General features: G+C 35.2%; 1 protein-coding gene across 1 annotated transcript in view; it reads left to right on the top strand.

The window, feature by feature from the left end:
* The window catches only part of LOC116168040 (protein O-mannosyl-transferase TMTC2), a 184275-nt gene that overhangs the window by 138042 nt on the left and 26929 nt on the right, over positions 1–19304 (top strand). Inside the window, exons 6-7 of the mRNA XM_031483693.1 lie at positions 14233–14477; positions 15040–15180. Coding sequence (XP_031339553.1) covers positions 14233–14477; positions 15040–15180 — 386 coding nt within the window. The remainder of the gene's footprint in view (positions 1–14232; positions 14478–15039; positions 15181–19304) is intronic.

Raw genomic sequence — 19304 nt, 5'->3', positions numbered from 1 at the left:
GAGATCGAGCTTCAGTTTCTATTTGCGAGGATCGAATATGTCGAATTTAAAGCTCGATAACAAAAAAGCTCATGCAAATCAACATATTCAAACGCTGTCGACTAGAGCGAACAACCCATATAAAGCAGGAGCGGAATCCTTTTTTTGCTTTAAAGGCATTACGGGCACAATAGCGTTCCGGTCCACTTCAGCACCACTTCGGCCGCCGATATTTCCGGGGTCCGATGATCCTACTTTTCAAGGGATGTTATGCACTCACGCTAACGCAACCACTAATTAACCTCGCGCCGGCAAATAAATGATCCTAGCGGCTTATTCATCCTACCTGTCCGCTAATAATTCCAAAATGCTTTCAATGAATTGAAATTTATCATCTCTCCACTTTTACGGGGGTGATATTCGTATGTAATATGCAAACTAACTTGCAGTTGTTCAGGCAAGCGAGAAATCGTAGATTACAAAACCGGAAACGACCACCATTGCAAATTTGCTGTCCGCTAATCTCTTCTGTGCCAATAATCTTTTATCATTCTGACGTTGCCGCTCGTCTATCCGCTATTAAAGGCGCCCCTACAAATTTTAACGAACCTTTTTAATTCCGCCGCATCCTCAGTATTGCCGCTGTCGCCGCCGCCAATATCGAACTTGCTAATTTAACGATGGATAGATAGGCATCGTTTTATTGTCCGCATAAATACGCTATACTTTTCAAATTCCATTAGCATAGAAATTTGGCCGATTTACAACTGCACTAAAAATAAATGGCGCAATAAGTTGTTCGATTTTTAACTTGTTGAATGATGAAATCCTTTAGGATCGCCCGTTACCGCGATTTTTTGAATTCCATTAAATATTTTCGCCCCTGTACACATAACATTATACTAGCAAAATAAGACCGATTAAAATGAAAGCCGAAATCAAAAAGTAATTTGCTTGCACAAGATTTATTACCAACGTCGAATGCGAAAAAAAAATTAAAGGCCTGGAGAAATTGCTGAACGATTTCGTTTGTGTAAGCTCTTTTTAAAAATACACGCTTGTATACCCACGAATTATGTAAATATGGAAACGCCGGACGCCTGACCCCCAAATATACGTTTGCATTCAGTGATTTCGAATATGGAACCATGCACCCTTTCTGAGATATAAAATTCAGAACTTTCAAGTACGTTTGAAGGTAAAGAACTCCATACACTAAAAATTCTGGAGAATCTTGGAAAGCAGCATAAACAATTTCAATTCACCCGGTCAATTGCCGCCTTTTTATTTTCTACATTAGCATACAATAATTAGTCGTTTTTTTTCAAATAATTACCAAGAGTGGATCGTACCCAAGATCCCCAAAATTTGACTGTTATTTTGACAATGTTTCCAAATTCTTAGCCCAATTTCTTCATGTTTAAAAATTAATTCATCTTGATTAACTTGAGTGGCTTCAGTTTTTCCTTTCATTTCCTTTCCCCCTCGTTGCTTTATTTTCTTTTTATCAGTTGTTTTTGTTTCTTGCTCCAAAGACGTCATAATTTTCTTTTTCATTATTTTCATTTTAGGTTATTTTCAAAAATCTCAATGAACAACCCCATAGCAGCATTCATCCCTCTTCTCAATATTTCTTTTGCTTACGTAGTTCCTACGATTGCTTGTTAAAAATCGTATCTTTTACTGCTGTTTCTTCCTTTTTTTATATTTTTTTTTCAGTTTGATCACTATTGTTTATAATTTCTCCTGCATTGTACTTTAAAATACTTATTTTCACTAATATCTATATAACAAGTGTATTTTCCATCACTATAAACGCACACTTTTCCATCAGATGCAATCTTCTTGTAATTCTTGGCAGCTTTTTTCCACAGTAGTTTGACGAAAGCCGTCAAAACGATCTTCTCGGTTAAATATATTTTTGGATTGGTCTAAACGCGTACAGAGAAAATCCTTGTTATTTGGAAACCCATTTTCGCATGATATAATTTTCTAAAACGACTAATCTGTAATAATTAGCAGAAGCGTTATCAAAAAAGTGAATCGCAAGCTCTGTTTAGATAGAGGAAAATAAAATACAGTGTAAAAATGGAAAAGTTTGACAATTAGTACAGTGTGTACTTTCCTTGGAACTTTACCAATATCTCATTCGGTCAATTACTGTTGGGTTAATAAATTCTATTAAATAATTACAAGGTGCGCTTTATTAAATAGGTACACTAAGCTGAACGCGCACGCAAACATTAAGGTAAACCGAAATTAACGACCGTTATTGACTTTGTCATTACCATCCATAGTAAAAGAGACAGTCAGTCTTAGACCCGTAGCCAGAGGGGCTAGATTTTCGATTGACACTTGTTAATGATGTTATATTGAACAGGGTAGATTTAAACTTGTTTGTTCGGCAAGTTCACCGAGTCAGATTTATAAACCTACACTTGTACTGCTGACCATATGTGCCCGTTTTGACGAGGCGCGGAGGGGCCTTCCATGAAATTTCGGAAGGGGTTGAAGACTCCTCGGACCTCCCTCTGGGCTGACTACAACCACAACAAAGTCAACCGCCCCATCAACATCCACATCAATGCACATAAATGTTAATGTTACTACCATTCATCAACATATTATTATTATATTTTAACTTCTTAGACGCTACGGCCTGATGATGACATTAATAAAGTCGAAATCGATCGCCTAAAGAAGAACTTTTAATTTAATAATAGGTAGTTCTAAAAATATAGAATACACCCTTATGATTTCTCTTTGATACTTATTCTGTTCCATTTTCAATCGGTGTACGACCTTATGTCTTAAATTTGTTAACTCTTCAAAAACATCAAAGTAATTAGCAAGAATTTTCTAAATTTGTAGCTAGCTCATAATATCATTAATTATTTGTTCATTATCCAGTTTATCGCATATACTTTTTTCATTTGAATTTCGTCTTTCTATCAAAGTTCCCGAATCTTTTTTGTGGCAGTATTTGTATTGATTTTCTTAAAATACCTGCTCCTTGTTCTTTGGCGTTGCTAAGATTAAACCTTGGCCTTATTGGTGCCATTATTTGGTTGGCTATAATTATTTAAAGAATTGAAGTGTTGTAAAATAAAATGTAAATACTTTCATCGCTTATTTGTGGTTATGTATTATTGAGAGTCGCTTGTTTAAAGTTCTAAGTTTATTCAAATTTTGGGTATTTTAATTGAGTACGCGATTAGCACACCAATCATCCCTCAAGTATAGAGGCGTAAACTCTGTAACTGACAACCATTGGGCTAACAGGAACAGTGAAATCCTCAAAAGTTTTATATCAATATTTTGAAATAAACCCACTAGCCCATTTTCTATCTACCTTCGTAATTAACGATCTCCTTTTTTCTATTATGTCTTGAAAGTCCATCATCATTTATACTTTGTATGCTATTCTTCAGCCTGCATTGGGTTATTTATTGTATCGAACATAAATACGCCTAACAAGTTATACGTCGGCGATATATGACTAATGATAGTTAATTGTGACAGAAAATCCAAAATGGAGAAGGTCTATCTCCACAAAGGTATTATTACGCCTATACCTATTGAAGTTTCTCGCCGTCGTAGGTGGTTGCAGCTGTGGATTCATAAAGGAAGTTGACAGGATCATTTCCGTTTCGTCACATCTTTTCCTCGGTTGAGTTTTTCCCTTTCTATATCGTGTGTATTTGTACAGCACTACTGAAAACTGAATATAAAAGAAACGCGAACGCTTCCTCTGCACTTGACAAAACGCGTTCAACTTATACAAGCGAATATCATTAGAATAACATTGCTTTGTTTATACAAAACACAATTTAACCATCTAAAATTAAACAAGCAAAAATAAGTTCGTATGAGAAACTTTTAACTGATGCGCCGTTTAAACTTAGATAGACTTATTCATCTCAACGTTCTGAACATCAAAAAGCCCCAACGGGGTAATATTACAGTCTAAGAAACAATGTTCTATATATGTAGTTATTGTTAGTGTAACTGACAGATACAATTTCCCGTTTTCTTAGACGTAGCATTATGCCGACAGTAATTTCGAGTACAGTTTCTCAAGCATGTAATATGTATAAAAGATCTCAAGTTCTTTGTTACAATCGGTTAAATGTCAGCTTTGCTTGTCATGTTTTGAAGACATATAGAAATGCTTTGTTTTCAAATATAATTAACCTAATTCGTCTTTTTCCACAGTTGGTCGCATAATTTACCCCATTTCAAAGCCTTCTCTAGCATAGTGAATTTATTTCGTTTCACCTATTGTGTCTTATAGCACGTTTCTATACTGCGATTTGCCATTTGCACCATTTTTTTTCTTTTGTCCTTTGAATGGAGTTCGTTTCTTCAATTGGTTGGATATAGGTATAGGTATAGGGCATGTTTCTAAACTTTTTCTGTATACTTTCATCTATTGTTATCATGTATTTAAAAAACTGAACTTAAAAAAAAGTTTTTATAATGTTATAGTAGGGCAGCTAGCTCGAAATCCACTGAACGAAAGTGATCAAAATTTTAACCGACGGAGTTCCACTTACGAACCGTGGATTCGGTTGGAGGAACGTTACTTCCGAATATCACACGCAATTTACCAACGGTTGCCGGGGGACTTTCACTGTTTTTGTAATAAAATCGGCTCCATCAGAAAAATAAACATCAAACAACAATTCTCACCAAACATAAGCGATCAGGCTACTAATGGGAAGGTCATTAGATGACAAACATGAAAAACCCCCGGCTGCAAACCGTCACAGGACAAAATGGGGCCAAATTCAAATTCGTTTATGTTTCCTGGACGCTCATTAATGTTCCTAATTTAAATGTTTTTATGCACAATCTGTATTGCTCCAATTATAATGATTAAATGCAATAGAAATCCGTATCATGTGATTAATTTCCACAGAGAGAGGTCCTTTAAAGATATTATGATTACGTTAAAAAAATCCGATGTAAATTCTTCCACCAATACTTTATCCAATTAAAAAAAGTATTACTGGTATCGCTGGAATCGGTGTTTTCTTTAGGTTACAAATGGTACGACCCCCCCTTGAAAAAAATGCACCTCTCAAGAAAAATTAGGAACTGGATCACTTTGGGTTGATACGGTAGAACTCATGAGATACACCATTCAAAACTGGCATCAAAATCTCGATGACGTATATCGAGGTGTTGTTGGTGCCAGATGTCAGATTTTGTCCTGCAGGACTTTTCGCCAGCAACAAAAAAAGCAAGCGACTACACAATATGCGGACGCACCTTTACAACCGTGCGTTTTAGCTAATGCCCAAGGTTACTATTAATGATTATTATATAGTTACCTGGGATTTTTAATTTGTCAAAAAGTAGTTTTTATAAATAAAACGCGATCATATTTGTCTCAAAATACAAATTTACACAATAAACATAAAAAAATTTCCAGAGTCCTGCAACAAAAAAAAAACAAAAAAAAAGTATATGACTGTAAAAGGGAGGAAGTTCAAAAAGAATTTTGGGGAATTGAAAAGACTTCATAGTGTTATGGGAATTCTTAAGAGTGTCTCGCCAAATGCTAGTTATTTAAGGGTATCATATGAGTTTTGTAGTAAGGGTAGTGTACATATTCTTTTCACTGATGTGTCCCTAGGGTGAGCCGGACGATGCCAGGGTTCAAGTCGCCTTTATATCCAAAGGTGAAATGAATTATATTTTATCTGAGCTAGGAGGCACTAGGACATCAGGTCCAAAAGTTATTCAATTTTGGCTATGGGATGCATTTGCACCGGTGTATTCTGCATTGGACCTTTATTGACATGTATTGGTGTGTTCTTCAATCTGGAGGAAGGCAAAGGCATCGTATGATATTTTTCATTGCAAAAAATTGGAGATGTGTATAGTAAAGGTATATGCTTGGATGTAATAAGGGTACACCTTACAAATAGATATCAACTTGCTTCTAATAAAACCGTAAAGTTCCGCCATTTTCAGGGAATTTAGTATTCTATTGGCATTGGTAAAGTAAATGGAACGCTGGCTGCAGTTGGGGTTTTTCATCTCTCTACTGCAGTATAAGAATTGCTAAAGCAGAATTTTCAGAGGCCCAAAATTAAAAAAAAATGGTTTAGCTGTTACGATATCAAGTAGTACATATAAACTGAGGAAAGAACATTTAATACAAAATTAATACTGGCACATATTATTCGAGGTAATATTGATATTTAATAAAGGACCCAAAGTGCAAAATTTGTTTTATAACAAATTTGCAAAAAGAACAGAATTATATTTATATAAATCCTTACCCATCGGCGCTGGGGTTGCGGAGGATATCTAATACCTTAAAATAAAGTACCTTGTGACGAAGAAAACTAGAAGGAAATAAGAAACCCAGCACTACGGCTCCAGCTGCTCTCGGTGGTAGGGGTGGTTCGACGATCTTGAAAGAAATACCTATAAATGCTCCGAAAATTTAGGCGCCACTTATTTTTCGATAGTTCCAAGCCGTACAGGAAAAAAATTAGAAACCTGCTCCTGTTGGTCTGGAAATGCAGGGGTAAAACTATAAAAAAAAAGAAATAGAGAAAGATAGCGGGAAAGAAAAGGTATTTATTCTTCAAGGAAATCAAGAATTTAACACAGATATTGTAGGGCGAATGATGATGATTGATAATGGCACGGAATGATAACAGGGAAGAAAAACGGCAAAAAAAGAAAACGGTACGAGATCTCGTCTCACAGTAAAACAATAAAATCTGACTAAATTACTTATTATGATGTAGGGTGGCTGAATTAATGTGATGGTTTTTTTTTCAATAAACTTAACGGTTTTTTTTAAGGTAAATAGGTAACTTGAAAACTTGAACTTAGCTGTTCTGGCTCCTGAAGTTGTCCAGCAGTTGTTCGGCGGACTTGGCGGTTGTAGACCAGTGGCTAAATACAGGGCAGATTAAGGATAGGGATGCGGGTAGAAGGGAACAAGGAAAAAGAAATTTGAGGCTATCGAAAGAAGATTGAAGACTGAAGACGACGACTGTAGATTGAAGACGGACGACTGAAGACTGGAGACGGACGAAGACGAAGATTTCTTAGTAGTAGATAGGTACGTATAACAAGTATAGACAAGAAATAACTAAAACTACAAGGCCCTAGAACAAAAACCCAACATTACAAGCTAAAACTATCACAAAAAGGCTACTTACGAGATCGTGTGGGCCTTAACGTAGAGACAATATATAGATATGTATGCTCAATTAAATTGGTGGACGGTGAAATAAAGCTCGGATCCTAAGAGACAACGAAGAAATAGAAAAGGATACAGACAACAAAAATACTTACACAAGGGTTGAAATCCGGCGAGCAAGGGTAACATATATAATATATTGGTTGTAGATAACTTCACAAATACAAATGCGCTTCCTCTTCCACTCTTAATCCCCAAAATAGGGTTTCCAAAGGAAGAAAACCAAATCCTTGTAATGAGTGGAGACTATAGGACGAGGGTAGAAATCCCAAAATTGTCGGATAAAAGCGGCTGCAAAAATTCCGCACCTCACAAGCACACCATACAATTGACAATTGACCAAAAACGGAAACGAGACGTAGAAGAATTTGAAAAAAAAACGAACAGTAATACCAATAATTAAGGAACATAAAAAGTCAGCGGGAAAAGAAGAATAGATTTTTGAAAAGAGCGGGAAAGAATAGCGTAGTTTACAAGAACTTGACAATAGATGACACTGAAAGCGGACCAGAGGCGTAACATGGAATAACATAGTACACATAAGCTTCGAAAATTAGAATAGTGAAAACAGTAAGGAAAGAAGAAGTGTTTAAAGCGTGAAAAGGTAAATACAATTGTAAGAAGAGAGCAAGAATCCAAAGAAGCGAAGAAATCGAAAGAAGAAATTTAAGAAAATAGGCACGCCTGTGTGATGAAAATCAAAACAAAATAAACAAATTCCTAACCTAAAAATCAAAATAATTAAAGCAAAACTAAACTAAAAATGGACCTGTAACAACCTTGCAAAATTTCAGCTTCTCTCTAATTTGTTGAACGTCATCCTGTATAGTCTCTATGCTATAAAGCCCGATGAACATTTCAAGTAGGTAGTGGGTTTATGAAATTTGGATTTGTATAGCTACCGTGGGCATTTGGACAATATGATGATGGCCCAGGGCCCCACATTCATGTGGTTTAGGGTTTAGATAGGAAATTCTTCGTAAATGTTATCTATAAATAAATAAATAAAATATTTCCTTTTTAAAAATGTCTGCACACCTATAGACTAAAGTTAATTCTCTTGTTCTTTTGACCATCCCCCCCCCCTCCCCCACTTTGTTTTATGGAAATACACGTTTTGAAGCACTAGGAATCCGTCTGGATATATTTTTTAACGTATTTTTTTAAAAAATGGAAAAAATACGCTATTTTCAGTCTGTTCGTCCCTTATCTTAGGGTGCGTTGTTCATTTTCTGCATGGATCATATCGGTGTAAAACGAAAGCTTCGATATATTGTCTGAAGGTGAACCTCCCCTTTCACCCTTCTAGCTAGGTCCTATGACAACTCCTCTGGCGAGGATTCTACTACGACAATAATTTCCCAGATAATTATGGCTTCCGGTTTACTTTAGTCGGAGGAGTACAGCAGTTAGTAGTATCAAAGAGTTGGGTATTCTTTGGTAGTACTTAAACTAAGGTATCATTGCTCTCTCTGAAAGTACTCAAATCCGGAGTAGACTGAGAAATTTAGACCTTTTTTTAATAAACGATAGGGAACTCAAAATGCTCCTAGATTGTAGGGCAGGAAACATCGCGCCCCCGGTGCCAACCAATTACGCTACGTCACTGTATAAATGCTCGTGTTTGCACATTTTCGTGTGTTTTTGTTCGCAAGGGACTGAACAGAGTATTTTGGTATTCTTTCGTGCACTTTTAAGTGTGATGATTAGAAAAAATTTACGCGAAGAATAAATAAATCAATATTCTTTTGCGCTAAAATAATCCTTAATTTCTTTCCGAATACTCAAGCACGAAATTTGATAAAAAACGAAATTGAAAATATTTACCTCCCTTTTCATTTTCGCTTCGAAAAACGTCTCGAAAATAAACACCTGCTCCAAGGTAAACCAATAAGTTTCTTATAATCCATAATATCGTTCCCCATTTACATACACCAAAATTCTGTTCCGAGATAAGAAAGAGGCGCTATTACGAGCGCACCGACGACGTGCTCTGAATACAAATCCGTCGATATTAGAAGAGTGTTGCACTAATTAAAAGAAATCCGACTGACAATGTTTGAGTAAATTAATTTGTGCGGCACTAAAGTTTAATGGCGGAAATTAAGTATTCCAACTACTTCTTTATAAGAATCGTTAAATTTTAACTGCTTACATACGGAAGAGCAAAATGGAGAATTCGATTCGAAATGGCAGTTTTAATATTAAATAAGGGACTTAGGTAAACACTGCAAATCAAATAAGGTAATAAATAAGCAGATATGGGGTGGAAAATACAACACGGTAGACATTTTAAGTTGTTTGTGTGTACAGTTGCATTTTATATGAAACGTTACGTATTATTCTGGGTACTTTATGTTCAGTTGTCTATGTGGAACGTGTATTGTAAATAATAGTCTGGAAAAGGAGTGGTTATTGTTTTAAATTTTGTCGTTTCAGTGAATGTCTGGAAAAGCTGCATAGTTCTGTTGTCAATTTCAGAAGTGATAAATGTAATGCATCCACTCGCGGACACCTGGCTTCAGTATAGATTTGTAATTAAACACATGCAGGGGGCCTAAATTTAGGGCTAAACCGGATACTTTAGATGTTTGCATAAATGTATGATTTTTCACAGCTGCCGCAACGGAACCTGTTTTGATGATGCCTTCAGCCGAATACTTTGTAAAAGAAATTTGCATAACACTGAATTAAAATGTAGTTCCTACACCAGCCACAAACGCCTTTGGTAAATAACACGAAACAAAATTAATTTCATTCATATAAAACCAGTGTTTTTAATTCAACCCTTGCGTTTTATTATTGTAACGCAATCGAACGCATCTAGGTATAAAATAAAAGAAACACAATTCGAACAAGTTAACATGTCCATAGAGCACAACGTGTTGAACATAGACTTGATGTTAATATATGCACCCCTCCTATGCAATTCAAAGTTAACGAAAACGACATCAAGGCGTTTCTACTTTGAAAATTGTTCATGTAAAATAAATGCTTATCATGTCAGAAGATTGCCTTGCGGTAAGGGTTGTATTGTGTACATTTCGAAATAATTCAAGGGTTCTAACAATGGCTTGAATGGCAGGTCGATAGAAAGGATTTATGAGTGTAAGGAATATTATCCATACAGATATTATTGTACGGCCTTAATTACGGGAGATATTTCATTTTCGTAGCTGAAAAGGATGGTTCCGTTTGGAAATGGAACTTACATTTTTAGCAGAAATTTGATAAGCATCCGTCATCCTAATGGAAGACAATGGATTAAATTCCCAAAGGAACATATTGAATCGACAGAATACGCTCGTTATTTTATTTCCATGGAAAGCTGTGGGGGAAAATTGAGGAGACAATATTTAAAATAACTAAATGAAAAAACGTTTCAATTGTTTTAATTATAGCGAAGGGCGTAGGAAGTTTTTCCTTTTACTGTTCTCTAAAAATAACTATTCGGGCTTGGGAAATTTCACTTGCGTGGGCAATACTAAATAAGGTTAGAATATGTCAAGTTGTATAGGCGTTTAGTTCCTTTAATTTATCTTATTCTATCAATATTACAGAAACTCAAGGTGCAATATTTATTGACAAGCGTCTTCTCACGAGTTATGTTCTCTAAGGCCCTTTTTATAATCGTCGCATCAAAGTAACAGAAATTTGTAAAAAGTGAAAAACTTTGGCAGTAACACTCCCGCATAATATACTCTCCTAATAGCAGCAGGTTTTACTCTATTTATGTACGTAAACAAAATCAATACCTCAGGATTACAAAATTCACGATCTGTACGTTCCTTTAGTAAAAATCCATTTTTTACGTCATTGGGTTCACAGAAACGCTAGAAGATTGGTATACTTGGTTTCCTGATCTGACTTCTAAAAACCCATTAGAATAGTAGAAAGAGATGCAACTGTAGAACTCATAGAAAAGCAAAAAGGTAACTCTTTTTGACAGGCATTTCTCGTGTTGTATTCAGATTTTACATTTAAGCCCGGGGTTCAAATTTATTTAAAAAACATGCATTAGGATCACATAAACTCAAAAACGTAGAAAACATACACTTTTTACGTACCTAGATGTTTTCTGTTTTAAAACTGTTTGTCTCCGCACAATTTTCCCATAATGTAAAATTGAAACTAGCTATGTACCCATAGGGGAATGACTGCACTAATCGGCAATCATAGATGTTTGCAAGTAGGAAAATGTGAAATAATCCACTTTGCCCTCTGGGGAGTCTTTGTCCCAAACTCCTCCGCCTGCAAACATTTTTTGGTTATTGCATCAAAATATACGGTGGCAGATTCACAACTTATTGATAATTGGCCATACAAGTGTAATTTTCCAATGCCAACCCTTATGAAAGCAATTTCCATAGTGGAGATATCCATTTTTGAAAATCACCGTTGTGTATAATGAACGGTCATGTTTACTCATCTAATTTAAATTATAAACTTCGCGCTTTATGGGAATATGCGCATATCGGAGTAGTGTAAATAAATCAACTAATTAGAGTTGAAAGGTATTTTGTTTATACATTGTTATTATACTTTCATTAGCTCTAATTGATTACCACTGGAATAATTTATTGGAGGTAATATTGATAATTGACACTTAGCATGTTTCCTTCCGGACCTAAATTATGCATACAGTTATAATGAAAAAAACTATCAAATATCTGTTATTATAGATTATGCATTGGGTCAATGACACACTATCGAAACTACAAATACACCCAGGAGACGGAACCCCCTAAAAGGATTAACATCCATTACCGTACTCTAAAACAATTCCAATTAATTTACAGGTAGGTATACGGTCTGATGCACGATACCTAAAGGTTGATATTAATTATTATAATAATAATAAATTGAAGCAAGCATTGAATTATTTGGATGTATTTACGACGTCAGTAGGTCTAAGTAATTAAAGTTGGACACTTTGTCAAGTACAGACTAAAACGTTCCCACGTACACATAAATTAAAATCCCGAGCTTTGGGTACTATAAAACGCGATGCTTCAAACTAATTTTATGCAAAAGAAGAAAAATTTAATTAAAATCGTATGGAAGGACGAGCGCAAGATGCAATTTAGTCGGGGGTGTTTTTCTGTACGTGCGTATCTAGCTTATCTCCAAAATGGCGGTAGTTAATTGGGGCTTGTTAGTGTGTTTCCAATTTGTATTCGTTAAAGTGTCATCTACTTTAACATCTCGCTTCAATGACCTATTGTAGTAATCTTTCCACGTGTAGCATACCAATAAAGCAAAATCGTAAAATAAATATTTTTAAGGTGAAATCTTACAGATACAGTTTAGTGCAAGGGTAGTCACAAAACCAGCGCGTAACATGAAAGCTCGTCCTATTCAATCTAAGATTGAGTGAAGCGTATTTTTGATTTTTTCAACATTGAAACATTCAGAATTTCCATTTATTTAAATTTGGTGGTGATTATTATCGCTGGAAATTTAAAATTTTGTGCTAATTGCGTTGAAGAGTAATTAAAGTCTTCAGAAAATTTTACAAAGCCACACTCAACAGCATGCTAATTGTGCGAGTGACCAAAATGATCTTTTAGGCCAGATTTAAACATTGTATAATGTTAATTTACTTAATTTCTCCAATTTTCCACAACGAAAAATACACATGGGCACATGAATAGACTCAGAATTTTACAATCTACAAAAAATGTATTTACAACTATGCCGTAAAATAATTAAGGGAGAAAATATTTCAATATAAATAAATTACCATTGAAATGCTTATTCTACACTAATTCTACACCCTGTATATCACGCACACAAGCAGGCAATATCAGGAAAACCTTCTTCGGGACAAAAACCCTGGCATAGTCCACACAAACACACGAACTATAACCATGTTGGTTATAGTGTTGTTTGCACATTCCCCAAACATCAAGTAAGGAAGCAACCGTAGTAACGCATGTCCATTTTTAATGCCATCTCATCAGCAGAATACCGTTTTGAAGGTTTGGTTCTGAAATAAAAAATGTTTAGTCTCTAAATTAAAGCATTACTACGAATAATCCGTGCTGCAAAAAAATTTAAGGAAACAAACCTTGCATATCAATCTCCAGAAATTCCACTTTTCATTCATCATTTCCAAACGAAACATTTTTGTGCTGTAGCCATTTTCCTGTAGGTGCTTTAGTCCAGAAAAAATTTGGCAAGTTTCCCATTAATCGATTAATCACCGATGGTTCTTCTAAATTGGGTAGCAAATAATCCTCGAACCACTTACGAAAACTGCCCTTGTTTATTTCGTCACGGTAATCTGGATCATTTGTTTTTGAAGCAAAAATTAAAGATTATTTTAAGTGACACATTTGTAAGTGTTATAGCTTTTTTAATGACCGCATTAAATAATGCAATATAAGTATCCTTTGTTAAAGCGCAAATTAATCCGAAAGTCTTTATTTTGATTAAACACATTTCTGTTATTATATTCTATTGTGTGTGTGTGTGGCTATAACATCATATACAGAAACAAAGAAAGGATAAGGAACAATTATTGAGTTCGGTTTCGTCGGATTTAATAAATAATTCTGTAGATATTCTCGCTATTTAAATTACTTTTTTGTCTTAAACCTTACTTTCATTAAAATTTCGCCTGCATAAAATTTTCGTGAGACTCAGACGATAAAATTGCACCCTCTTGCACAGTTAAATTTCAGGTGCTGAATTTTACACAGAGGAATAAATTGCATTCGGTCTCCGGTGGGAATCGCGTTTTCAGATTTATTCCTTCAATTTTTAATATATTGTTTAATTACAATATTCGTTCGTGTAACTTAATCTTATAAGCTTCCATGATAATAAATTTTATCATCATTATGATCGTAAATTTTTTATGATTTTCTTTCGTAATGGTCCATTAAAATCATTTTCGTTTTAGATTAATCTACGAAATCACCCAAGATGTCGTCGCAATTCATTCTTGAAACGGGCAAATTCTATAAGAAACCATCTCGTTACTTTTGCCATTCATTAATGCTCAATTTTTATTCTAGTGGCGTACGTAAATCTTGGAGCGGCATTAATAGCAGCCGGTAGATGCCAAGAAGCTGTTTCTGTACTACGGCAGGGTTCACGTCTTGATGGAACGGGGTTGAAAGATCGAAGGGAGCACGAAACGGCACGTGTTTCGGCCCTTCTGCAACTGGGTGGCCTTTACTCGGATCAGGGTCGCCTTCAGAGGGCCTTGGCAGCGTACAGAGAAGCCGCACACTCATTACCGAAGCACTATCCTCCGCAGGTGAGCAAATTATATGTTGTGTAAGTGAATTTTGTCACTGCGAGGACCATCTGGTCGGGCTTTTTCCTTGTTACACAGCTGGATTCTGACAAATGCCGTGCTTACTGATAATCTCGCTAAGTGCTGCCAACGTTCAGCCAATTCACCGTTTCTCTAACTGCTTCTCATATCTCAACAAACGTAATAACCATTACTGCGTCTCTTGTTACTATATATTCGCTTAATTTAATTTATCAGGAGCGACTAAAGTAAAGTTGCTTGTTGCTGAAATAATAATAATCATAACTTAGAGTTATTTCATTTTCCTTTCCACGTTTCAGTTTTATAAATTAGAAGCCATTTGTACATCAAATGTGGGACTCGTAATTGCAAATTCAATAAAAACCGGAAGCCGCAATGCTCCCGGATAATTAAACTTTAATTTCCTGTAAGCGAAACGCGAGTGCACCGTAAGTCTTCCATTGAATCATCCAGAGATGAGATGGTTTTTTTTCTACCTCCCTTAACACGCCAATAAACTTCTGTAACCCGATCCTAATTAACGATATTAATTGCTTTCCAGAGCGTCTTCAATTTGCTCGGGGAAACCTTGGCAAGATTAAAGCAGGACGAGGAGGCGGAGCGGTGGTATCAAGCTGCTCTAAACGCACAACCCGATCATGTTCCAGCTCACATTACCTACGGAAAGCTTCTCGCCAAAAATGTGAGTGAAAACGTGTTTTATCTTTTTCGGAATATCCAAACGCTCGGCCAATTCGAAAAGAGCAACTCACATACACGCAGCTTGATTTGTGGCATACTTTAATTAAATTTTCCAAAACCGCCTTCCATCTGTCAAATTAACGTCGCATTTGTATTCTACGCTCGCGAACATTATTTACTTGAAAAATTTCAGATTTACGTTTATGAAATTTAGTAGCGCCGTAACTGTCTTTTATACGTTAACGCAAAACAGCTTTTACCGCGCGTATATTAAAACTTTTCATTGCCCGAATTAGAAACTAAATTCCATCTCAATTAATTTGCCGGAATTGCTTCAATTCCAATTTATATTAAATTAATTACGGACATTTTAAAACAATGCCAAGAAAATCAATTTTGGTTTTAATTCGGTTTACAGTCGGAATGGAAATACGAAATAAGAAATTAACTATTCTATAACAATCAATTATATAAATAGAGTGCCTCGTTAAAAGGGAAATTCATTAACTGAAACTTTAATTTGTTGATGTAACTTTTATGGCCCGGATTGTTTTCAAGAATGATCCTTTTATAAGGCGTTGTTACGACAGATTACTGAAGAAAGTTAAATTTTAAGCAAGAAGACCTAATCTTAAACGTTCACTTGTGCTGTATTACTAAAATTCATGGCTCTTTAATCCGTTTTAAACTTTAGCATATTACTTTGTGAACTGATAAAATTTTTTTTAATTATCTTCAAGTTATGTGTTTTCAGAACGTTAAATAGACATTTAAGGGATAGTCTCGTTGTCACTAATGCAACCTTAACTTTTGAAATTTCATTTTTAAAGTTTTTTCAGCTTCAGTATTTTATCATTTTGTCAATTATATTTTTCCTCTCGTCTCGATCACTATGTAAAGAATGATTTAAACTATAATTCTCCACATAGTCATCAGCATTTTATTTGCTCGGTCAAGATCACTAGGTGATCTGCTTGTGGACCCTGTATAAGCATAAGTAAAGAAACACAAAAAGTTGGTTACAAAAATGAGGAGGGGTGATGACTTATGGGGTATCCTGTGGATCATATAATCAGGTAACCAAACACAAATTTAGTAATGCACCACAAAAGTTACAACACGAGCAACAAATGATTGCCATAGAGAGTTTTTGTAAAGCTATATAAAACGGAAAGTCGTGACAACTTTGTATTCACTTATAGGGTAGGTTGTGGGTCCTGTAAAGATAAATAAAATCAATTAAATAAACACAAAAGCAACAACCTTATTATGGGTTTTTATAAGAAAGTTTTTCGACACTAGTTGATTTTTGTAGTGTCTGTTATTTATACTACTATAGTTTTATGGTACGTTGATGCAGTTTTAATTGCGAGGTTAATTGTTAATAAAGTAGTGGGAAGAAATTGTTGTCTTAACACATTCTTTGATCATAAAATTCAACATAAATACACATTTGAAAATACGAGAGGACAAAGATCACTGATAGATTATGTAGTGACAAACAGAGCACTATTTGGCTGTAAAATCAGATTCAGTGAAGGATGGAAAGAAAGATGTAAACAAACAAAGGCAGAAGAAAAAATAAAAATAGAAAACTTAAGAGAAGACTCAATAAAATACTTATACAGAAAAAGGCTTGAGCAGAAGATACAATTAGAACATATTGAAAATGAAAGCAACGTAGAAACGAGCTGGAAAAAGCATTACCGAGGCGGAACGGCGACAATAAACATAAATAAAAAGTGGACAACAAAAACACTCATGGTTTACAACGAAAATTTAAAAAGCTTTTCTAAAATACAAATCAGCAGAAACTACAGAATCATACCAAGGATATAAGAAAATAAGAACTGAAACACATCAACTGGTCAAGAAAACAAAAACCGATTACTGGGAAAGATTTACTTAGGGAGGGATAGAGATGGATTTTTACAGACAACAGAAACAGGTATGGCGTTAAGACAACAAAGAAAGGAGATGAAGAAATTGGTGAAACGTGAATACATAACAAAAGACAGTTGGGTGCCTTTTCTTACAGAAGTGTTTAAAAAAGAAAATTAACAGCAAAGACCGGAAACTCCCAGTATAACAAGTGACGAAAAGACTGAAATAACGGAAAGACGTCAAACAAGAATCAGAAAAATTAAAAAATAGAAAATCACCAGCAGAGGATCACTATTGAGGAATAAACTTATTGAATACCACACTGAAATTGACAATAAAAGAATAATACCAACGGGAATAAATGAGCGAATAACCTACAAGAAGAACAATAAAGGTTTCCGACCGGGAGATCGTGCACGGCGGTCCAGTTTTCACAATAAGACAGATTAAAGAAAAATTGCTGGAGTACAACAAACAGGCATATTGCCTTATAATTAGTGATCCAAAACAAGTGCACGCAGTTTAAATTTGGCCCTTTTTAGTGTTTTTTACTTAAGGTATTGGCAAACATGTTTAGAAGGTAGTTTTTTATGCGTTTTGTTAGTGAATTTTTATCTTCTTGAACGATATATGCGTTTTAAAGCAAACATTTCTTTCAAAGGAACCTGAGATCGATTAATAATTAATTAACCGAACTGAAATCATACAATATTAATTTCCCCTCCACTTCCAAACGAAGGGAGCTTTCGGATGCTGCAAAGATAATTTAAATAACCACACGGGAACGGTTACAAACGGCAAATTAGTCACAGAATCTGGATTTTCTTATCGGTGGGTAAAACACGACGCTTGAAATTACTTTTATCTTCTCCTTGTAAGGAACTACATAGGTCCAGGTTTATCGTAAATTTATATCATGCCTCGATACCGCGCGTATGTACCGGGTGGCCATCAAATCTGGTAGGTCTCACAGCACAAAATGAGTTTTTCGTTACACACACCTTTAAAATCAGAACGAAACTAGGAACAAAATCTTTCCTAAAACTTTCATAAGGATCATGTAACAGTACTTTTTAGACTTAAAGGCTTTAATGGGGATGGCTTTTGATGCCCACTTTTAGAAGATGCTCATGTGCTTACTGCAATTCAACGAAAAATATGCTACCTACCACGTTAATGGAAGTTGTCGAAGATCTCTTTGTTTCTAGTACAGACTTATCGTGGCACAACATTTTGCACGAAGATATCGGAATGTTCTCATATAGCTTTGATGACGAAGCAATGGTTCATTTAGGAGAATAGGTGATAGTTCGAACTATCGCACGTGGCAACTGAAAAGAGCTTTACGGCGATAGTTCAATTAGCATGACCGTGCTTGATAAATTAATTTTTATTTATTAATTAGTTGCGATCATTGTTTAGTGCTCCATTAAATTGATCTACCACTGCTTTTAAATGAATGACATTTGAAGTGTTACCAACTTTATAAATACTTAGTTTCGCGAGAAATTCAGACTGTCCGCAGTCATTTTGGATCACCCGGTATATTTAAAGGAAGCGTTTGACAGAGTAAGAACCTGAGATGCTGTACATTTACTATATAATAGGGGAGTACCACCAGATTTAGTAAAGACAATAGAGAACATATATAAAGATAACGAAGGTAAGACTGGAGGGCGAACTCTCGCAACCAATAACGTATGAAACAGGCATTAGACAAGGAGATTCGTTGCGACCGTTAATATTTAACCTAATTATAGACGAAATCATATAGAAAGTCAATAAAAGAAAAGGATATAGAATGGGAGAAAAGGAAATTCAAATAATATGTTACGTCGACGATGCCATAATAATAGCGGAAAATGACTATGACCTACAAAGATTAATCAAACAGTTTGAAGACACGTTCCTTCAATATAACATGATGATTTCGACTGATAAAACCAAAACCATATTAATATCAGCAGAACCAAGGTTGTTATCAAGGAATATTTGGGAGTCAAATTGTCGAGCCACGGCAAAGATGATGAAGAAAAACAAGAACAAGTGAATAGGGCGAACAGAGGAGCAGGATGCCTAAACGACACGTTATGGAGAAACAAATACTTTACAATCGAAACGAAAACTAGGATATATAAAATAACAATAAGGCCGATAATGACATACACTGCGAAGTGCAGACACGGCCAAAACACAAAGATTATTGGAAACAGCGGAGATGAAAGTCTTACATAACAAATC

This window comes from Photinus pyralis, unplaced genomic scaffold (genome assembly GCF_008802855.1).
Source record: "Photinus pyralis isolate 1611_PpyrPB1 unplaced genomic scaffold, Ppyr1.3 Ppyr1.4_LG4, whole genome shotgun sequence".
In the NCBI taxonomy this organism is placed as follows: domain Eukaryota; kingdom Metazoa; phylum Arthropoda; class Insecta; order Coleoptera; family Lampyridae; genus Photinus; species Photinus pyralis.
This window is presented reverse-complemented; position numbering and strand designations above follow the sequence as displayed.